General features: G+C 40.0%; 1 protein-coding gene across 6 annotated transcripts in view; it reads left to right on the forward strand.

Annotated features, from left to right (window-relative positions):
• Positions 1-24,230, forward strand: part of COBL (cordon-bleu WH2 repeat protein) — a 299,291-nt gene that overhangs the window by 110,418 nt on the left and 164,643 nt on the right. For all 6 annotated transcript variants that reach the window (XM_054495472.2, XM_054495471.2, XM_054495468.2 and 3 more), the window contains exons 3-5: positions 11,400-11,610; positions 13,909-14,137; positions 20,800-20,897. In XM_054495472.2, coding sequence (XP_054351447.1) covers positions 11,400-11,610; positions 13,909-14,137; positions 20,800-20,897 — 538 coding nt within the window. The remainder of the gene's footprint in view (positions 1-11,399; positions 11,611-13,908; positions 14,138-20,799; positions 20,898-24,230) is intronic.

A 24,230-nucleotide genomic window follows, 5' to 3' on the forward strand; every position in this document is an offset into this window, starting at 1 on the left:
GAATTTTTGGATTGTTTCTTTTCTATTTCTGTAAAGAATGCCAATGGAATTTTGATAGGGATTGCATTGAATCTGTAGATCTTTTTGTGAGATATGGAAATTTTAACAATATTAATTCTTCTAATCCATGAACACAGGACATCTTTACATTTATCTGTGTCTCGTTTGATTTCTTTCATCAATGTATTATAATATTCAGTGTACCAATCTTTCACTTGTTTGGTTAAGTTTATTCCTAAGTATTTTATTATTTATTATTGCTATTTTCCTACTTTCTTAATTTCCTTTTTAAATGGTTTAGGTATAGAAATCCCACTGATTTTTTTGGCTGGGTGTGGTGGCTCATGCCTGTAATCCCAGCACGTTGGGAGGCCAAGGCGGATGGATCATGAGGTCAAGAGATAGAGACCATTCTGGCCAACATGGTGAATCCCTGTCTCTACTAAAAATAAAAAAATTAGCTGGGTGTGGTGGTGTGTGCCTATAGTCCCAGCTACTTGGGAGGCTGAGGCAGCAGAATCGCTTGAACCCGGGAGGCGGAGGTTGCAGTGAGCCGAGATAGCACCATGCACTCCAGCCTGGCAACAGACTGAGACTCTGTCTTTAAAAAAAAAAAAAAAAAAAAAAAGCCACTGATTTTTTTGTATTGATTTTATATTAAGCAACTTTAGTTAAATTATTTATTACTTTTAACAGTTTTTTCTTGTTGTTGAGTTTTCAGAGCTTTCTGTGTGTATGATCAAATCACTTGTAACCAGGGATAATTTCAGTTATTTTTTGATGTATGTGCCTTTTATTTATTTTTCTTGTCCAATGCCTCTGGCTAGGACTGCCAGTACTGTATTGAATAGAAGTTGTGAGAGCAGACATCCTTGCTTTGTATGGACCTTAAAAGCTTTCAGTTTTTCTCCATTGATTATAATGTTAGCTGTGAGCTTTTTGTATATGGTTTTTATAATGTTAAAGTAAATTCTTTCTCTGCCTTTTTTTGGTGAGAGTTTTAGCATGCATGGATATTGAGTTTTGTCAGATGCTTTTTCTGTTTCCATTGAGATGATTATGTAGTTTCTGTGTTTCTTTGTACTGATGTGTTGTATCACATTGATTAATTTGCAAATGTTGAACCATCCTTGCATCTCAGGGAGAAATCCTACTTAATTGTGGAGTATAATCCTTTAAATGTGCTGTTGAATTTTGTATGCTAGTATTTTATTGAGGATTTCTGCATCCATGTTCATCAGGGATATTAGCCTATAATGTTCTTTTATTTTGGGATCTTTGTCTGACTTTGGTGTCAGCATGATTCTAGCCTTATAAAATTTGTTTGGAAATATGCCCTCTTTTTCTATTTTTTTGGAAGAGTTTAAAAAGCACTAGTATCAATTATTCCTTGACTGTTTGATAGTGTTCTTCATTGAATCGATTTGGTCCTGGACTTTTCTGTTTGTGATGAGATTTAATTGCTAATATAATCTCTTTATTTGTTATTGGTCTCTTCAGGATGTCTGTTTCTCCTTGACTCAATTTTGGTACATGTCGAGGAATTTATCCATTTTTTTCTTTTTTTTAGGGATTTTGCAATTTGTGAGTGTATTTTTGTAATACTGCCTAGTGATCTTTTTTATTCATACTTCTAAGATATTTGTTATAATAGCTCCTCTTTCAGTTTTGAAGTCTTCTCTCTTTTTTTAATATAGCCAAGAGTTTTTTTTTAAAATTTTTCTGTTCTCTATTTCAATTATCTTTGCTGTAATCTTTATTATTAACTTCCTTATGCTAACTTTGGGCTCAGTTTGTTTTTATTCCTGTTCCCTGAAGTGTAAAGTTAGGTTGTTTATTTGAGATCTTCCTCCTCCTCCTCCTCATTATTATTATTGTTGTTATTATTTTTCCAGATGGAGTCTCTCTCTGTCACCCAGGCTGGAGTGCAGTGGTGCGATCTCAGATCACTGCAAGCTCTGCCCTCTAGGTTCAAGCAATTCTCCTGCCTCAGCCTCCCAAGCAGCTGCGATTACAGGCCCGTGCCACCACGCTCGGCTAATTTTTATATTTTTAGTAGAGATGGGGTTTTACTATGTTGGCCAGGCTGGTCTCGAACTCCTGACCTCAAGTGATCCACCTGCCTCGGCCTCCCAAAGTGCTGGGATTACAGGCGTGAGCCACTGCGCCTGGCCCTTCTTTCTTTTTAAATGTAGGATCTTACTGCTATAAACTTCCCTATTAGTATTAGTTTTGTTCTATCCCGTAAGTTTTGACAACTTTTGTTTCCATGTTCATTTGTCTCAAGATATTTTCTAAATTCCCTTTTGATTTCTCCTTTGACTCAGTGGCTGCTCAAGATTGTGTTGTGTAGTTCCCATGTACCGTAGTCCTCCCTCTCTGTGGGGGATTTGCTCTAAAACCACTGGTGGATGCTTGAAACCACAGATCGTACTAAAGTTTATATATACCATGTTTTTTCCTATATATACACATCTATAATAAAATTTAATTATAAATTGGATATAGTAAGAGATTGACAATGAATCAATTTAAAAATAAAATATAACAATTGTAACCATATCATTATAATAGTTATCATACACTGTGGCTATAACTTTTGCAGATTGAGGCACAACTGCAAAAACTAGCATGAATATCTTCACAATTTTAGGGATAGAAGATTCATTTTTGCCATAGATCTTAGCAACCTCAGCGTACTTTTTTTTCTTTCCTTATTAAGTCAAGAACTTTTACCTTTTCACTTAATGGATGCACTTTATGGCTTTTGTTTGGCATCCAAAGAGCCAGCACCATTACTCTTGAGGTCTGAGGCCATTATTAAGTAAAGTAAGGGTGACTGAAACACAGGTACTGCAATACCGTGACAAGCGATCTGATAACGGAGATGGCTATGAAGTGACTGGTAGGCGGGTAGAGTATACAGTGTGAATACATTGGACAAAGGGATGGTTGATGTCCCAGGCAGGATGAGGCAGGATGGTGCAAGATTTCATCACACTGATTAAATTTGTGAGTTGTTCATTTATGAAATTTTCCATTTAATATCTTCAGATGGTGGGTAAAATGATATTACAGAAGGTGAATTCCATGTTTGTGTTTGTTTTCCAAAAAACCAATTTTTGTGTTTTTTTCCCAAAAAAACAATTTTTGTGTTTTTTAACACAAAAATTCCATGTTTGTGTTATTGATTGCTAATGTCATTCCATTATGGCTGGAAAAGGCAGTTGGAAGATTTTGATCTTACTAAAATTTTCAGACCTTTTTTGACACCTATCTTGTTATATACCCTGAAGAATGTTCCATATGCTCTTGAGAAGAATCTGTATTCTTCTGATATTAGATGGACATTATATATCTTAGGTCAATTTGGTCTGTAGTGTTGTTCAGTTATTCTATTTTCTTATTGATTGATTTTTCTACCAGAATGATCTATCCATTATAGAGAGTAAAGTTTTGAAGTCTCTTCATATTATTGTATTGTTATTGTATTGCTGTCTCTTTCTCCCTTCAGATTTATGAATGTTTACTTTACATATTTAGATGCTTTCATGTTGGTGGTATAGTATTAATATTGTAACTATTGGGTCTTTCTGTTGAATTGTCCCTTATATCATTATATAATGACATTTGTCACTTGTGACAGTTTTGACTTAAACCCTATTTTATTTAATGACAATATGGCTACCCCACTCTCTTTTCTTTCTTTCTTTCTTTTCTGTTTTTTTTTTTTTTTTTGAGACGGAGTCTCACTCTGTCACCCAGGCTGGAGTGCAGTAGTACCATCTCGGCTTACTGCAATCTCTGTCTCCTGGGTTCAAGCAATTCTTCTGCCTCAGCCTCCCGAGTAGCAGGGATTAAAGGCGCCCACCACTATGCCCAGCTAATTTTTGGTATTTTTAGTAGAGATGGGGTTTCACCATGTTGGCCAGGCTGGTCTTGAACTCCTGACATCGTGATCTGCCCGCCTCGGCCTCCCAAAGTGTTGGGATTGCAGGCGTGAGCCACCATGCCCGGCTCCTTTCTTTAACCTTTTTCATGAAATATCATTCTTCATTCTTTATTTTCAACCTCTATGTGTCCTTAAATCTAAAATGAGTCTCTTGTAGACAGCATATAGTTTATTATTATTATTTTATTTGTTCATCTACAGTATTTCTTTTGATTGGAGAGTTTAGTACATTTGAATTTCAAATAATTATTAATAGGTAAGGACTTACTCTTGCCATTTTGTCATTTGTTTTCTACCTTTATTATAGTTCTCTTACTCCTCTTGGTGTCTTCCTTTGTGGTTTGATTATTGTAGCAGTGTACTTTGATTCTTCTCTGTTAATCTTTTTTGCATCTACTGTACATCGTGTGTGTGTATTTGTGTGTGGTTACCATAGAGTTTACACTGAATAACTTATAGTTACAGCAGTCTGTTTGAAGCTGATATCCACTTCACTTCAATCATATACAGGCACTCTACATTTTACTTTCCCCTCCCACAGACACTTTATGTAACTGATGTCAGATTTTATTTTTCTATATTGTATTTCCATTAGCAAATTTCTGTGGCTATATTTATTCTGACAACTTGCCTTCTAATTTGTACACTAGTGTTTAAAGAGATTTATGTATACCATTTCAGTATTACAATATTCTGTGTTTACCTTTAGCAGTGAGATTCATATTTTCATATGCTTTTATGATGCTGTTTATCATCTTTTCATTTCAGCTTGAAAAACTAACTTTAGCAGGTCTCGTGGTGACAAACTTCCTAGTTTTGACAGGCAAAGACTTCTCTCTCCTTCATCCTTAAACTACAGTTTTTCTGGATAAAGTATTCTTGGTTGGCATTTTTTTTCTTCTAGTACTTTGCTATATCATCCCATTATCTCCTGGCCTGCAAGGTTTCTGCTGATAAATCTTACAATGTTTTCCTTGTGTGTGACAAGGTACCTTTCTCTTGCTGCTTTCAAAATTGTCTCTTTGTCTTTTATTTCTGAAAAACTCTTAATATTTGAGACAAACTGTAATGTGTTTCAGAATAGTGCTCTTTTTGTTTAATATATTTGAAGATCTTAGGACTTTATGTCAACTTCCCTCTGTAGAGTTGGGAAGATTTTTGCCATTATTTCTTTAAATAGGCTTTCCACCACTTTGATGGTGTTCTGTAAGTTTCATAGGCTTTCTTCACTTTTTCTTTTTTTTTTTCTTCTAACTGATTAATTTCAAATGGCCAGGCTTCAGATTTACTGATTCTTTTTCCTACACGATCAGGTTTTCTGTTGAAGCTGTTTATTGGGTTTTTCAGTTCAATAATTGTATTCTTCAGCTCCAAGATTTCTGTTTGGTTTCTTCTTAATGCTTCTGTTTCATTATTAAATTTCTGATTTTGTTCATGTATTCATTTCCTAATTTCATTTAGTTTTAAAATCTGTAGTCTTCTGAAGCTCATTGAGCTTCTTTAAGATGGCTGTTTGGATTCCTTTTCAGGTAATTTATGGATCTCCACTTTTCTGGGGTTGGTTACTGGGGTTTTGTTAGTTAACTTTGGTGGTGTTATGTTTACCTTATGCTTTGTGATCCATGTAAACGTGTGTGTGTCTGTGCATTTGAAGGAGCAGACATCTCCAGTCTTTACAGACTGGTTTTGGCAAGTAAGGATCTACTCCTAGCTCACCAGACTGATGTTATTGCCTCTGGTATCTCAGTCAAGCTGAGTTTGGAGCCAGGTAAGTTGGCTGTTTCAGGGTCTGTAGTTGGGACTGAGCTTGGGGAACCTGTCACCAAGGGTATGAATAGACATGTCTCCCAGCAGGCCACAGTGGAGAGGGGCTGAAGCCAGGTCACATGACTACTCAGTATCTGCAGTTGGGTCTGAGGTTAGCGAATATGTTACTGGGGGGGTAGGTTGGGTATGGCCCCTCTCGGGAAATGGAAGAAGGGACTTTTGGAAGCACCACAGCTCTTTGTGGTTGGAGCTGAGTTCATAGGAGGACAGGGATACTTTCAGTCCATAGCTGGTACCAAAGCCTATGAGCCTGCCAGCAGGCTGTGGGCCTGATTTCTCAGTGTATCCCTCCTCAGTCTGGGGCTCTACCAGGGTTTCACAACCTTCTATCTGGATCCCAAAGCTGTTACAAAGGAACTTCTGTCCATGGCAGGCTGCCAAATCATTTTTTCTGTTGGGGTACATGAGCCAGAGACTTCCTTTTCTACTGTCTTACTGATGTCACTTGCACCTGTGTGTTTACCAGTGCCCTGTGAGTTCCCAATCTTCAATTTATTTGGTAACATCTGGAAACCATAATTATGTCCTGCAAGAATTATGCAAGTTACTTATTAAGGAATAGATCAGAGGAAAAAAACCTGTGCCTAACTTCCTGGGAAATTCATAGGAAAAGAGAGTTTAGCTTTAAATAAATAAAAATATTCTTCTAGGAAAATGTAAAAGACATAAATGCAGAGAATCCCAATAAGACACTTCACAAGAAGATCCCTCCTAAGATACATAATCATCAGATTCTCCAAGGTCAAAATAAAAGAAAAAATGTTAAAGGCAGCTAGAGAGAAAAGTCAGGTCATCTGTAAAGGGAAGCCCATGACACTAAAAATGGACCTCTTAGCAGAAACCCTACAAGCCAAAAGAGATTGGGGCCAATATTCAACATCCTTAAAGAAAAGAAATTCCAACCCAGAATTTCATATCTGGACAAACTAAGCTTCATAAGCAAAGGAGAAATAAGATCCGTTTCAAATAAGCAAATGCTGAAGGAATTCCTTACCTCCAGACCTGCCTTACAAGAGCTCCTGAAGCAAGCACTGAATATGGAAAGGAAACACCATTACCAGCTGCTAACACTAAAGTACACAGACTACTGACACTATAAAGCAACCACTAAACAAGTCTGCAAAATAACCAGCTAACATCGTGATAACAGGATCGAATCCACATATATCAATACTAACCTTGAATGTAAATGAGCTAAATGCCCCAATTAAAAGGCACAGCGTAGTAAGCTGGATAAAGAACCAAGACCCATTGGTATGCTGTCTTCAAGAAACCTGTCTTACATGCAGTGACACACATAAGCTCAAAACAAAAGGGGCTGAGAAAAATCTACCAAGCAAATGGAAAACAGAAGAAAGCAGGAGGTGCAATAGTAATTTCAGACACAACAGATTTTAAATCAACAAAGATAAAAAAAGACAAAGAAGGGCATTACATAATGGTAAAGGGTTAAATTCAACAAGAAGACATAACTGTTTTAAATATATATGCACATAAAAAAGGAGCACTCTGACTCATAAAGCAGTTTCTTAATGACCTTCAAAGAAACTTAAACTCCCACACATTAATAGTGGGAGACTTTAACACCCCACTGACAATATTACACCATAAAGACAAAAAATTAACAAAGATATTCAGGACCTGAACTCAGCACTGGATCAGATGGACCTGATAGACAGCTACGGAACTTTTCATCGTAAAACAACAGAATATACATTTTTTCATTGCCACGTGGCATGTACTCTAAAATCGATCGCATAATCAGAAATAAAAGACTCCTCAGCAAATGCAGAACTTAAATAATAACAACCAATCTCTCAGACCACAGAGCAATCAAATTAGAAATCAAGACTAATAAATTCACTCAAAACCATACAATTACCGGGAAATTGAATAATCTGCTCCTGAATTACTTTTGGTTAAATAATGAAAGGAAGGGGGAAATCAAGAAGTTCTTTTAAACTAATGAGAACAAAGATACAACATACCAGAATCTCTGGGACACAGCTAAGGCAGTTTTAAGAGAGAAATTTATAGCAGCAAATGCCTACATCAAAAAGTTAGATCTCAGTTTAACAACCTAACACTACAATTAAAAGACCTAGAGAACCAAGAGAAAACCAACCCTAAAGCTAGCAGAAGACAAGAAATAACCAAAATCAGAGCTGAACTGAAGGAGATTGAGACACAAAAAACTATTCAAAGGATCAGTGAATCCTGGAGCTGTTTTTTTTTTTTTTGAACAAATTAATAAAATAGACTGCTAGTTAGGCTAATAAAGAAGACAAGAGAGGAGATGTATATAAACACAATCAGAAATGGCAAGTGAGGTGTCACCACTGACCCCATAGAAATACAAATAATCATCAAAATATTATGAACACTTCTGTGCACATAAACTAGAAAATCTAGAAGAAATGGATAAATTCCTGGACACACACATACTCTCCCAAGACTGAACCAGAAAGAAATTGAATCTCTGAACAGACCAGTAAAAAGATCTGAAATAGAATCGTAATAAATAGCCTACCAACCAAAAAAAAAAAAAAAAAGAAAAGAAAAAGCCCAGGAGCAAACAGATTCACAGCTGAATTCTACCAGATATACAAAGAAGAACTGGTACTATTACTGCTGAAACTGTTCCAAAAATAAATAAATAAATAAATAAATAAATAAATAAGGAGGAGGAACTCCTCTCTAATTAATTCTATGAGGCCAACATCATCCTGATACCAAAAACTGACAGGGACACCACACACAAAAAGAAAACTTTAGGCCACTATCCTTGATGAACATCAGCGCAGAAATCCTCAACAAAATACTGGCAAACTGAATCCAGCAGCACATCAAAATTCTTACCCACCATGATCAAGTAGTCTTTATCCCTGGGATGCAAGGTTGGTTCAACATATGCAAATCAATAAATGTATTTCATCACATAAACAGAACAAAAGACAAACACCACATGATTATCTCAAAAGATGCACAAGAGGCTTTTGATAAAATTCAACATCCCATCATGTTAAAAACTGAATAAACTAGGTATTGAAGAAATATACCTCAAAATAATAAGAGCCATGTATGACAAACCCACAGCCAAGATCATACTGAAAGGGCAAAAGCTGGAAGTATTTTCCTTGAAAACCAGCATAAGACAAGGATACCCCCTCTCACCACTCCTATTCAACATAGTACTGGAAATTTTGACTAGGGCAGTCAGGCAAGAAAAAGAAATAAAGGGCATCTAAATAGGAAGAGAGGAAGTCAAACTATCTCCATTTGCAGATGATATGATCCTATATCTAGAACACCCTATAGTCTTGGCCCTAAAGCTTCTTAAGCTGGGGTAAACAATTTCAGCAAAGTCTCAGGATACAAAATCGATGTACAAAAACCCCTAGCATTCCTATACACCAATAACAGTTAAACTGAGAGCCAAATCAGGAATGCAGTCTCATTCACAATTGCCACAAAAAAATTATAAAATACCTAGGAATGAAGCTAACCAGCAAGGTGAAAGATTTCTACAAGAACTACAAAACACTGCTCAAAGAAATCAGAGATGATACAAACAAATGGAAAGGAAGGATCAATATTGTTAAAAATGGCCATATTGCCCAAAGCAATTTATAGATTTAATGCTATGCCTATTAAACTATCAATGACATTCTTCACAGAACTAGAAAAAACTATTTTAAAATTCACAAAGAACCAAAAAACAAACCCAAATAGCCAAGGCAATCCTAAGCAAAAGAACAAAGCTGGAGGCATCATGCTACTTGACTTAAAACTATACTATAGGGCTACAGTAACGAAAACAGCAGCTACTTGTACAAAAACAGACACATAGGGCAATGGAACAGAATGGAGAACCCAAAAATAAAATCACACACCTACAACTATCTGATCTTTGATGAGGCTGACAAAAACAAGCAATGGGGAAAGAACTCCCTATTCAATAAATGGTGCTGGGAGAACTGGCTAGCCATATGCAGAAGATTGAAACTACGCCCCTTCCACATACCATGTACAAAAGATAACTCAAGATGGATTAAAGACTTAAATTTAAAACAAACTATAAAAACCCTGGAAGACAACCTAGGCAATACCATTCTGGACATAGGAAGAGTCAAAATTTTATGACGAAGACTCCAAAACCAATTGCAACAAAAGCAAAACTTGACAAATGGAACCTAATTAAACTACAGAGCTTCTGCGCAGCAAAAGAAACTATCAACAGAGTAAACAGATAACCTGCAAAATAGGAGAAAATGTTTGCCAACTATGCATCTGACAAAGGTCTAATATCCAGCATCTAAAAGGAAGTTAAACAAATTTACAAGAAAAGAAAACAAAACCCATTAAAAACCTGCACGTTGTGCACATGTACCCTAAAACTTAAAGTATAATTAAAAAAAAAAAAAGAAAAAGTGGGCAAAGGACATGAACAGACACTTTTCAAAAGAAGACATACATGAGGCCAACAAACATGAAAGAAAGCTCAACATCACTGCTCATTAGAGAAATGCAAATCAAAACCACAATGAGATACCATCTTACGCCAGTCAGAAGGGCTATCATGAAAAAGTCAAAAAACAACAGATGCTGGTAAGGTTGCAGAGAAAAATGAACACTTACACACTGTTGATGGGATTGTAAATTAGTTCAACCATTGTGGAAGACAGTGTGGCAATTCCTCCAAGACCTAAAAACAGAACTACCATTCAACCCAGCAATCACATTACTGGGTATAAACCCAAAGGAATATAAATCATTCTGTCATAAAGACACATGCATGTGTATGTTCATTGCAGCACTATTCACAATAGCAAAGACATGGAATCAACCTAAAGGCCCATCAATAGTATGTTGGATAAAGAAAATGTAGTACAGATACACCATGGACTACTGTGCATCCATTAAAAAAAAGAACAAGATCATGTCCTTTGTAAAAACATGGATGGAGCTAGAGGTCATTATCCTTAGCAAACTAATGCAGTAACAGAGAACCAAATACTGCATGTTCTCACTTATAGGTGGGAGCTAAATGATGTCAACACACGGACACATAGAGAACAATAACAAACACTGGGGTCTCTCAGGGGATGGAGGGTGGGAGGAGGGAAAGGATCAGAAAAAATAACTAATGGGTACTAGGATTAATACCTGGTTGATAAAATAATCTGTGCAACAAACCCCCATGACACAAGTTTAGCTGTGTAACAAACCTGCACATGTACCCCGAACTTAAAAGTTAAATCAAAAAGATACATTATATTTATAAATAACTGAAAATTTAGTGTCTTGTATGCATGAAAAATATTTGTGCCAACAGACCTTAGATGATTCAACTCAACATACCCTTTGATTTAGCTAAAAATATAACTATTTTCCAAGCTATTAATTATGATTTTTCTCTTTCAATAGTGTTGTTTGTTAGTGCTGAAAATGTTAACATATTGCTCTACAACCATGCAGAAGGAATTAATGAGCTTCTGTTGTCTTTTTTCTTAAGCATATCTAATTTGCTCATTCATCCACTTGTTCTACCCTTATTTAGCCAGGCAAAAGAGAGAGTGCAGTCATTCCTAATAATCATGATTTGTTTTCCTTTTTTCAGCCATGCAATGATGGACCTACTGGTTGAACTTTGCCTTCAGAACCACCTGAATCCATCCCACCACGCCCTTGAAATTCGGTCTTCAGAAACCCAACAACCTTTGAGTTTTAAGCCAAATACTTTGATTGGGACCCTGAATGTGCATACTGTGTTTCTGAAAGAAAAAGTTCCTGAAGAGAAGGTTAAGCCTGGTCCCCCTAAGGTGCCTGAGGTTAGTACGTACCTACATGGAGATATCTGTGTCTGAATGTGTGGCAGGTCCTGAGTAGGGGCCAGTGTGGCTTTTCTTATCGAAGTACAGTGCAGAGAGCTGTGGCTGAGGCTGCTACTTTTATGCCAGGCAAAGCTAGGCACTAAACAGAGTTTGTTTTAGGAGACAAAATGTACAGAATTGAATAATGTTTATTGTTGTAACATTGCTTCTTTATATATTATAGAAGAGGAATTGATCTACAGTGGAGCTATCCATTAGACCTTCATTCAAAGAGGGACATGGTCTTTAATTCTGTACTTTCTAATATGATAGCCACTGGCTGCGTGCAGCTTTTTTTAAAATTTGGTATGTTTATTATAACTTAAATATCTAAAATATTCATGTAGATTTTTCTTTTTTCATTTTAATTGACACAGCTTTTGAACACTTGAAATGTGGCTGGTGTGATTGAGAAACTGAATTTTTAATTTAATTTTAACTTTAAATTTAAATTGCCACTAGCTAATGGCTACTTGATTGGACAGTGTAGTTCTAGAATTCTTCTTGACTCAGGAAGCGTTTGGTATCCATAGAGGATTAAACATCTTCCCAGAGGAAGAGAAAAAAAAGGGAAAAAAAATTTTTTTTGAAAAACTTATGTCAGAAATATTTATTCATTGCATTTGGAGAATATCTTATATACATAGCTGTATTCCAGGCTTTTGTTTATTAATTAAAATTAATTCTAGTAGCTTATTATATACTTTTATTGTTTTTGTTGTTGTTGTTTTGAGACGGAGCTACACTCTTGTTGCCCAGGCTGGAGTGCAGTGGTGTGATCTTGGCTCACTGCTACCTCTGCCTCCCAAATTCAAGCAGTTCTTCTGCCTCAGCCTCCTGAGTAGCTGGGACTACAGGTGCATGCCACCACACCCGGCTAATTTGTGTATTTGGTAGAGACAAGGTTTCACCATGTTGGCCAGTCTGGTCTTGAACTCCTGACCTCAGGTGATCCACCCGCCTCAGCCTCCCAAAGTGCTGGGATTACAGGCCTGAGCCACCATACCCAGCTTTATTGTACTTCTAAATAAGGCTTTGATATTAATCCCTTAGCTCAAACTAAAAGCAATGTTACTTTCAGATTCTTAGCAGATCTTCTAAATTTTCCTGCTTTTAAAAATGGCAATGCAGCCAACATTAATCTCCTATTAATTTCTAGGATTGATTGGTTAGTGCATTCTCACTGTTACTCTAGAACACTCTGACCAGAGATTTCCCCTTATTCCTCAAGTAAACAGTGTTTGAGGCACAGCATCTCTGTATATACCCTGCGTCTTCCCTTGACTTCCTGTTTCTCAGGGCAGGTGAGCCCAGGCGTCTGTGTGATTCCACTTGTTAGGGCAGGAGAGGACCAGTAAAGGAGCAGTAGGTTCCGTCTTTTCTCCCAAAATGCATTGTTTATCCCAGCCACTGGGCCCTGGTACGCAGGCTGGAAGAGAGCATGAGGCCTTCCTTTGCTGCTCTTTTGTTCAATCTACATTTACTGTGTCCAGCTCTGCAGTGTCTTAGCACAATTAGGGTGATCAGTAAAAGCGGAAGAAAAATGATCAGTAAAAGTGGGAGAAAAATGACTACTACTTTATCTGCAGTCATTTAGAATTAGCATTAGTCAACTGAGTGTTTTTCTTCCTGATTATTATATGCCTGGTATTTTTAAAAATACATTTCTAGCTTAAATACGTGTGTGTAGTGTGTATACATAAATACATGTAAGTCTGTGTACACACTGTATATGTTTCATATATGTGTGTATATAGTACATGTATGCAGTATATATGTATTCATATATATAATCTATGTACATATATAGATATTCCTATATTTATGTGGATGTTTTGACTCCTTAAAACTTTGATGTCATGTTTTTGGAGGGTTTTTCTTTAAATTATTCATACTACTTCCAAACTATTTTCTTTAGAAAATGCATGTAAGTGCCATGTGTTCACATCTGGCCAGAACCCTTGGAAGACAGTAAAGTATACGTGTTGGATTTTAAATGTAGTCTTCCCTGATGTTTATTTTGCTGTGTTGTTAGCAGCTTGTTCACTAGCAAGAGATTCTAAGCGAAATTTATTATTCTAGACATTTGTTTTTCAGTATTCATTATGCTGTTTTCCCCCATGACTCACTCAATTTGTGGAAGAAGGATTCAGGCTACACACAATCCTGCCACACCCAATTGTCGAATTGACACAAGAGTTGAAGGCTTGTGGGAGGATATCTTACTGAATTCTTTTTGCCCGTGTGTTCTTCCAGAAATCTGTGCGTTTGGTCGTGAATTACCTGCGGACACAAAAAGCTGTTGTGCGTGTGAGCCCTGAGGTTCCTCTCCAGAATATTCTGCCAGTCATTTGTGCAAAGTGTGAGGTCAGCCCAGAGCACGTGGTTCTTCTCAGGGACAACATTGCCGGAGAAGAGCTGGAGCTGTCCAAGTCCTTGAACGAGCTCGGGATAAAGGAGCTCTATGCGTGGGACAACAGAAGAGGTGAGGCCCCGCTGCATCTCACGCACCTGCCCGTAATCACACGGATGCGCGGCATGCACATGTCCCCTGTCGGCTCTCCCCAGCACTCTCGGTAGCACCAGGGAGAGATGGGTACATGCAGTTCCAGGCAAGTCAAGTTGAAGAAGGCAAAAAAGAAATTTGGCCTGTTTTCATTCCTCTGGATTGAGCTGTGCCTCCTTTCTCCCAGCCCTGAACATGTCCTTTATCCTTTGTCTCCCTGCGAACTTCCATGACATAAGTAAAAGGGGAAAAGGTGAGGCGAGATTAGAGCTTATGCTCTGAAGTAACTACTCCAAACCATCTATAATACTTTCTTGTGGGTTGGTGGCTCACACTTGTAATCCTGGCACTTTGAGAGGCTGAGGCAGGAGGATGGCTTGGGCTCAGGAGTTCAAGACCAGCCTGGACAAAATAGTGAGACCCCCATCTCTACAAAAAAATTTAAAAATTAGTCAGATGTGGTGGTGCGTCCCCATTCCTGTAGTCCCATCTACTGGAGAGGCTGAGGCTGGAGGATTGGTTGAACCCAGGAGGTTGAAGCTGCACTGAGCTATGATTGCACCATTGCCCTCAGCCTAGGTGACAGAGTGAGACCCTGTCTCTTTAAAAAAAAAAAAAAAATTATCTTGATTTTCTTTTTCAGTTGCCATTAGCTGCTGTTTTTCAAACATTGCTCATGTCTAAAACCAGTGGCAGAAATGCATTTAGCTGTTCTCTAAAACTGAACAATTACAGTGCGTGAGATCCATTCCTGAAGATAACTTTAGGGCCACTTTAGGCCTCCTCACCATGTTGCCAGTGTCACCCTGCTCATCGTGTGAATCTGGCTCTTAGTATGAGGCCACAGTTAGAGCCACTGGTGAGAGTGGCAGCCCAGAGGCCTTGCTGGTGCAGAGACTGTTATGTTGTGTAAGCACATGTTTCTGATTGATATAGAGTGCTAACTGCTACTGTCAGGCCAAAGGAAATGTTATATTCCTTGACCTTAGAATGATCAAAATGAACTTCGTAAAAGTTGCTCTTCTAATGAGCCTCATTTGATGTCTGTTGTCTCTGTTTCATTATTCCACAAATATTGAATAGGTTGAGTTTAAAAAATATATACATATTCAAGTTTTTCCTGTTTTTCTATGACTTTTTTTCTAATTTTTTCCAACAAAAATGTATTTTTTCTTTTTCTTTTTTTTTTTTTGAGTTGGAGTTTCACTCTTATAGCCCAGGCTGTAGTGCAATGGTGCAATATCAGCTCACTGCAACCTCCACCTCCCAAGTTCAAGTGATTCTCCTGCCTCAGCCTCCTGAATAGCTGAGATTACAGGCACCTCCCACCATGCCCAGCTAATTTTTGTATTTTTAGTAGAGACGGAGTTTCACCACGTTCGCCAGGCTGGTCTCGAACTCCTGACCTCAGGTGATCCGCCCGCCTTGGCCTCCCAAAATGCTGGGATTACAGGCCTGAGCCACTGTGCCTGGCCATATTTTTTCTTAATACCAAGTTTATTGTGAAATCCATGATCATAGTGGAATCTCTGTCCAGCCTTCCTCTCCCCGCCAAGTCCGCCCTTGTCTTCCTGGGTATCTGGCATCTAGATCTGATCTGACATTCAAGAGAGGGTTTTGGCTCAATTGTATAAGATACATGGACTATTTATTTCTTCAAAAAAAGTACTCTGACATTTGAGAATAATACATCTTGTGTTTTATCCAGTGTCTTTTTTAAAACACAGACAGAAATATTCTCAGCATCCCTGTAAAGGCCTGGTGGCACTGAGTATATCAGCGCTATTTAAATTTGGTTTACATGACTCTTTGGAAACAGCTTCCATTTGTTAAGATAAAAAGAAAAATAAAAGGAAAACTGTTTCACATTCAGGTATCTGAAATAAAAAGGCTTACAAGTGTTTCTGTTACATGCCACCACTTGGTTGTATCTTGAAAGGTAGATGTTGAACCTGGCACTTGGGAGAAGTGATATAAAACCTGCCTGTCCGTGAAGGAGAGGACGCAGGATAGCCCATGGTCATTGAGAATGTAAGAGTTGAAGTGTTCATGTGGTCAGGGGCCCAGAGCATCTCTTCTGATCCTCATATGGGACACAGCAGAACATGCTAGTGCGGTCAGCTTGGCCATTCAGATTTGGAAGCACTTCTGCCCTTGGTTGGAACTAGCTGCTCCCAAACCTCCAAGTCCCCCTCTCTACTCCTTTGGACATTTTGGCCCTTTCCACCCCACCCCCAAGGCACCACGCGCTTCCCCACCATGGGGGCTCTGCTGCAGCCTTGTGGCCAGCACCCCTTTCATCTGGACCATGCCCGTGCCATGCCAGCTGTGACATTTGATTACCATCCCTGCCAAATGCCTGCCTCCTGCTCACTGTCAAATATTTGAAAAGAAAAGACACTTGTCCAGAGGCCATCACCGAGGCTCCCTTTCTCCCCTGCAACCGCCCTGGGCAGGCCTGCTGGGTGCTGCTGGAGGAGCTTTTGCTTTCACTCTTGGTATGCACTTGGAGGGGACAGACATCCACTCCTGAACCCTACCACTGCTGGAGAACAGAAGGGCAGCTGGCAGGAGGTGAGCCATTGCTAGGCAGAGGCCTGCCCTCTCCTGGAATCCCTGGTGGGAGCATCTTGATAAAGCCACGGGCTCTGCTGCCTCCTGCGTCCTCAGCAGTGCTTAGCAGGCTATGCAGCTGCAGCCCCGAGAGGGCCAGCCCAGAGAGGCAAGCTGACCCAGCAAGAGACCTTCTCACTGCTGCAGCAGGACAGCCCCCCTCTGAGGCTTGTGAGGGCCAAGGCCTGGGTCAGGGACTCCCACACATCTCAAAGCTGGAACTCACTCTCTCATTGCCTGCCTTTTCCAGTTCGTCTGAGCAAAACTCAGTCCGAGCCTTCCCTGAGCTGTCAAGGTACAGTGAACCTGGGGCTTCCCGCTCCCCCTGTGAGGCTGCACTATGCATGGCTCTGGGGTCAGAGCTGCACAGAGGTGATGTTTTTGTGCCAGACTTCAAGGAATGGAAGTTTGGCTTGGGGCCCTTCTGAAGGTGCATGCCAGGCTGACATGAGATTTTGGTTTGGTTTCTTGATTCCCTGGTTGGTTCAGATAAGAATGCTTCTTAGGAGAATTTGCTGTGTGGCTCTAATTGATGAGAAATGAGGGAGGCTGTTACAGAAAACAAATTCTGTTGCCCAGTAATTCAGGGCAGAGCAGAAGTGGTGTGTGCAGGAAAGGCACCCTTTTCTTTTCACCTCTGCCTGCCCATGCTTACCTGCCCCTGAAGGCCATCCTGCATGCTACAGAATTTGGGACAGTATGGATTTTAAAATTTAACCTTTTCTGTCATAGACAAGTATGCAAATGATTAGTCCGGATTTTGCATTTATTCCGACATCTATTTAAGTTTCTCTCATAGAGATATTTCTGTACAGAAAGAGATATTTCTATACAGAAAGAGATGTTTATATGTATATATAGACAGATATAGAGATACATATGTGTGTGTGTGTATATATATATATATATACTTAAACATATACATATATGTATATACATATGTAGAATGCCCATCATACATTTGCAGATGTTGACCTGGTCCCCCCCTTCCATTTACTGCTTACTGGCCTTGTTCTGGTCACTGAGTCTCCTCCTCTAGACAAGTGAGTGGTGTGGACTTGTTGGTCTTTAAGGGTCCTTCCTCCTTCTCTGCCACTCTGCAATTCATCTTTAACATTTTTCAAATCATTGTAATGCTTCAGAAAGTAAAACTTTCTTGCAGATGAAGTGTGAGTTCCCAGACTTTTCTTAATATTTAATTACGTGTAAATTAGAGTAAATTCAAACAAAATAAATGCCACCCTCAGCTTATCATACCATAGGCACCATGGGTTCTAGAGCTCACTTGCGTGTGTTCGAGGGCTGGCTACGCATCAGTTGTTCATTGTTGCTCTGCTTTATAGCTGGGCAGCCTCTGGAAATTTTGGCTGATGGGAACACTGAGTTCTCCTATTTTTCTCCCAAACCAATTCTTCTTCAGTGTCTGCCAAGCCTCGGAGGCCTCATAGGAGGCCCCTATCAGTCAGTGACTGAGACCAAAGCCTCACCTCTAAAAATAGACCATCAGTGTTAGGCGCAGCTCAGCACTGTGAGTCACAGGCCCCTGGTGCCTCCAGACAACTGCAGACTGTAGCTGCATGAGAAAGTGTGTCTCCCACTATTGAGGGGCAGTTCTGGTGCCGGGGCTGTCCTGGACCCTTCGTCAGGGAGCCGACCTCAGTCCTTAGAGGTGATGATCAGCCACTGTCCTCATTCAAGAAGAGAAACAACAGGCTAGATTTCATTGCAGTTTTCTAATGCAGTCTGTCCTTTCTGTGGTCAGTGTAATACAGCTTGTGTACCAGGAACATGCTCTACTTCTCGATTATCAGTGGGATACTATGATGCCATCTGTTTCAACATAGACAATTTCTCAACTTACGATTTTTCAGTTTTACCATGGCGTGAAAGTGCTACGCATTCAGTACGCTCCTGGACTTATGATGGGGTCACGTCTGCATAAAGCCATCGTGAACTGAAAGCGTAACCCCATCGTCAGTTTGTGAGCATCCATTGGTCCATGTCACATACCACTGAATTCTAGAAACATCCTTGGTTATAAACATACATATTAAAGCATTTAATAGTTTAGATGCAGACTTAACTGTGTGCTCTGTTTTCCTCTTTATAGCTCTGTACCTAATAGACGGCTTGCTGCAACTAACTTTGCAGCGCATTTGCACTCATGCATTGGTGCTGCTGCACCATGTTGCAGCGGGCCCTCTGGTTTGGGTACTGTGCGATGTGGAGCCTGCTCGGTGCCTCCGCTAGAGCCTCCTGCATGTAACCAAGTGTCCTGGCCCTGCCCTGGTGGCTAGGATGTGCACCTTTGCTCCTACAGAGTGATATCAGGAGCGTGTGTGCTGGGTTTTTGCTTTGCTGTGTGGACACTATCAGTGTTCATGCCTGTGTTATTAATGCACTGACTGCTGTGTGTGTTCTCTAACTCAAATGTGAAATCGTATATTAGCAGATCAAGAAGTTAATTGAGGGTTACTTGGTTTGCATTAATAGTCTGATGGCAGAATTTGTAAAATCCCAGTCCATGATTCTGCCACCAATGGTCTAGAGCTCTTGCTATCAGTTGGCAGTGATATGGGAAAAATCATTTTTCTATCCTCCAGGAACATCTCCACTTTCCTTCCTCTTGTCATATCTGTATGCCCTGGCAGAGAAGAATGGAATGAAGTAATGACAAAGGCCTTTCCTGAGCAAATCATGACACTAGTGAGCAGTGTGCTGAGCTGTGTGAGTGCCGTCCTGCGTGCTTAGCACACTCACCCTCAACCTGCAGATGAAGCTGCTGAGGCTTGGAGAAGCTAAGTGGTTTTCCAAAGTGTGCCTCACACATGGGCGCTCTTAATCTCTCAGCACCACTCCCCAGGCGTGTTCTCCAGACCCTCAGCTTAAGCCTCCTTAGGGGCTAGTTTGACTGTGTAGTGCTGGGCCCTGCACCCAGCGTTTCTTATTCTGGGGGTCTGGAGTGGGCCCAAGCATTCACATCTCTCATAAGTTCCCAGCGATGCTGATGCTGCAGGTTCCATCTCGCTTTGGGATCCATGTCCCATGGCTGTCTTGTCAGCTGACAGACACATCTGGGCTTCAGTGTGCCTGTCTGGAATTTGGAAGGGTCCAACCTGGCTCTAGAATCCTGATGAAGAAAAATTCAAGAGGGGTTGAGGATTTAGAGCTTCAGGAAAAAGAAAGAAGAAAACAATTTCCCCCCTAGAGAATGTAATTTGAAAGGAAAACATTCTGGATGCAGTAGAGGAAGGAAAATCTGGAAAGGTGGTTCCTGGGAGATTTGATGCAGTTGTTTCAGATACCACCTGGGGAGCCCATAGCTGTTACTCCATTTTCTGGAAGTGAGCAGGAAAGCTGCTGATTTATTTCATTTAGTTAAAGTTTGTACCTCACTCATAATTCTTAAAGCAGGTGTATTGCACTGATGTCACAGTCTTAGAGCTGTGCTGATTTGGCAGCCACAGGCCTCATGTGGCTCTTGCATGTGCCCAGTCCACACTGAGATGTGCTGTAAGCCTAAAGGCCTGCTGGATTTTGAAGACTTAGCACCAAAACCAATGTAAAATATCTCGTCAATACTTTTTATATGGACTGCATGATAGAATGATAATATTTTAGATGTGTTGGATTAAATGAAATTGTTACAATTAATTTTACTTGGTTCTTTTTAATGTAGCTACTAGAAAATGTAAAATTACATGTGTGGTCTGGTTTAGCTTTCTGTTGGACAGCTCTGCCCTAGAACTTTATATATTTTGTCATTCTCCAAAAGGGCACAACCACACCCAGAGAAAATGCCTCCATCATCCCTAAAAGACTGTGTAAGAACCTGTAGTGATTTCCCAAATGGGCGTGAGGCCTTGAGGTGGCTCAGACAGCTTTGAAAGAAATAGTTGATGGTTTTCCCTCTCTTACAAGAACTAAAAGTTTAAGAGTAGAGGATTCACTTATTAAGATTTTTTAAGTGAAGTATTTAATCTCTTGTTTCAGATGCTGAAAAATAACTTAGTGCTTTTTTTTTCCAGAAACCTTTAGGAAATCATCACTTGGCAATGATGAGACAGATAAAGAGAAGAAAAAATTTCTGGGATTTTTCAAAGTTAATAAAAGAAGCAATAGTAAGGTAATGGATTAAATACACATATGATTTTGTATCATGTGAAAAAATAATCTCTTGAAATACATGCATTCAACCTGTCCTGGAACTTTTCTAAATAATTCTATTTAAGAATACTAATTCCTTCAGGTAAAAGAGAGCTTATTAGTATGCACTGGAATGACGGGCTGTGCTTCCACACTTCATTCCAAAAGGAGTACTCTTGGGTGATGGTGGTTTATTCACTAGGGGGACAGGAAGCCTGTGGACTCCTAATGACCAGGGCCATGAGCCCTTCTGCCTGTGGGTGTTCCGGTACATCCACAGAACTCTGCCTGTGGCTGAAACTCAGTAAATCTTGTTTAGATTAATGAATGAGTGAATGGATGTTATAGTTAAGTGTAAATAGCAAATATTGCTATCAGTGAACTGTAGCTTATGCCTTGTGGCAGAGAAGAGTATCAGTCATTGAACTTGTCTTCTTGCTAGTAATTTTTAGATGTTCTTTGGTCCTCCTGATATGATCTGGGAATATACTATGTGATAAGTTAATTTTATTGGTTTTGTTGGTGTTTATGAAACACATCTCAAAGTCATATTTTGGATACAATATTCTAGAGTAATTAAGTCATAGTACCCAGAATAAAAATGAAGATTTTTATAATTAATTATAAGATTATCAAACCCATAAATGCCTTCTGACTACCAAGAAAAGAAAATGCTCATTATCCATATTTATATTTGCTTTACAAGTATATTTTACTAATATCTAGTATTTTATCCTTACTAATAAATAAGACTAAAAAAGACAAAACTGTTCCAGTGAATGTTAGGTTTTAATTCCACTAGCTCAGTTTGGAAGTATGCTGCATCTGTATATTTCTACAAGAGATGTGAAGATTGGGGACTCAAGTTTGTGTGCAGACCTTCTCAGTGCCATGGTGCAGATAGGTGCATGTAGCCCAAGGCTGGACACCTGATTTCCTGCCCTTCAGTGGCCTGTGGTGCAGCCTCTGCTGTTAGAATTGTGGTTTACCCAGGTTTGCTGATATGGATACCAGAGCTCAGAGAAATAAAGTAACCTTCTTAGTGTCCCAGGCTTAGACACAGATGTGTCTGCGTGCAGAGCCAGCATGTCCCTGTAGCCCTGTGGTGTTTGGGAAGGGAGGAGGAGAGTGAGAGCCAGATGAGAACAGAAGGTCCAGTAGAGCTCAGCCAAACTGGCAGAGACTTCCTGTCTTTAAGAGTTTTTCACAAACCTCAGATTATTTTTTCTTCACCTCTGCTGAAGCTTCGGTAATGGTTTTGTGATTCTCTTATACTTAAGAGATTGTTGTGCTTTTCCCCATGTTTCTGCATGTCCTTTGAAAAATCTGTACTCCATGCATGTCTGTGTAAGACCTTTGGCTCCCTGACATTTTCTATCCCCTCCCACTCTCCAACTATCCCTTCCTCCCCGTCTTCCCCCCTACTCTCATTCCTCCTCTCCTAGCTTCCTTTCCTGTCAGAATTACTTGAAATTACAGAATTAGAATTTTGTGGCCGGGCGCGGTGGCTCACAACTGTAATCCCAGCACTTTGGGAGGCTGAGGCGGGCAGGTCACCTGAGGTCAGGAGTTCGAGACCAGCCTGCCAATGCAGTGAAACCCCGTCTCTGCTAAAAATACAAAAAGTAGCCAGGTGTGGTGGCAGGTACCTGTAACCCCAGCTACTTGAGAGGCTGAGGCAGGAGAATCACTTGAATCCGGGAGGCAGAGGTTGCAGTGAGATGAGAACATGCCAGCACACTCCAGCCTGGGCGACAGAGCGAGACTCCATCTCAAAAAAAAAAAAAGAGAATCAGAATTTTGTATTTGAATTTTTGCTTACTCTATGAATGTTGTTTTGTTGTTTTTTTTTTCCTGACATTTTTGAGATAAGTTGGCTGGGACTGTGTTCACCCTTGTCCTCCTTGATCCTGAGGACACCAGTTCACAGTAAAATCCATCATTCCTTATTCCTCATTCCTCACGCTTAGACCTCAAGTAGTTGTTCTCTTTGTGTCTTCTTCCTTGTAAAAGATGAAATGGCCAGAAAAACCAAGTAAAAAATCTAGAAAGACTTTCGATTTTAGCAAAATAAGGTCACCTAAAAAGCTGGAGATGTGGAGACTGACTCAGCTTCTGATAGTTCAGGGTGTGGGGAGACACCACATCTGGCAACACAGCAGTGAAAGCACAGTCAGTGATCCAGTCCCGTCCATGGATTGCAAGGGACTTTCTGTTTTTCACCATTGTCGACACAGCAGTGAAGGTGCAGTCAGTGATCCAGTCCCATCCGTGGATTGCAAGGGACTTTCTGTTGTTCACCATTGTCGACACAGCAGTGAAGGTGCAGTCAGTGATCCAGTCCCATCCGTGGATTGCAAGGGACTTTCTGTTGTTCACCATTGTCGACACAGCAGTGAAGGTGCAGTCAGTGATCCAGTCCCATCCGTGGATTGCAAGGGACTTTCTGTTGTTCACCATTGTCGACACAGCAGTGAAGGCGCAGTCAGTGATCCAGTCCCGTCCGTGGATTGCAAGGGACTTTCTGTTTTTCACCATAGTCGACACAGCAGTGAAGGCGCAGTCAGTGATCGAGTCCTGTCTGTGGATTGCAAGGGGCTTTCTGTTTTACACCATTGTCAACCTAAAGAAAGAAACTGACTCAAAATTAATATAGATAGTTTATCTGGGCCAAGGTTGAGGACTGTAGCCTGAGACACACTTCGTTTGCCTTGGGGAATGCTCCATTCAGCTGTAGTTACACGAAGGTTTTTTAGGGCGAAAAGGAAGAAGGTGTGGCTAACACAAAGTTGTTTGACAAGGATTCTCACTAGTTTACAGAAATAACGCTGATTGGTGATTGACTATACATTCCTGAACTGCAGATGAGTTATGGCGTCCAGTATATGGCATTTTGTAGCTACTTGGCAAAAAATTCACTCAGTGTTTACAGCTCAAGTAGCAATTGGCTTTAAGAGCTAATTATTTAGCTCAGGCGAGTGTGGGACATGACCACTGCTGCATTTCAATGCCTCCCTGGGCCTGATAATTAAAAGGGGCTCACATTTATAAAAAGTGTATTTATTTCTTCATTTCCCTCTTTTGATACAAAATATTTCTTCTTGAAAGCATTGATGATTAAAGGCTGAGTGTCAAGGGGTCCCTTGTCACTGGGAAGGGTGATTCTCAGATAGCCCTGTCCCATGTTAGGGAGGAAAGAAAAGATGTTTTAGTGAGGAATTTTAAGGGAACCCCAAAGCCAAATTAGGATGGCATTACAGAGTGGCAAGAATGAAACCTCAGTCACGTCAGAAATTTATTAGCTGCTGTTGCT

Source organism: Pongo pygmaeus, chromosome 6 (assembly GCF_028885625.2).
Source record: "Pongo pygmaeus isolate AG05252 chromosome 6, NHGRI_mPonPyg2-v2.0_pri, whole genome shotgun sequence".
Lineage (NCBI taxonomy): Eukaryota > Metazoa > Chordata > Mammalia > Primates > Hominidae > Pongo > Pongo pygmaeus.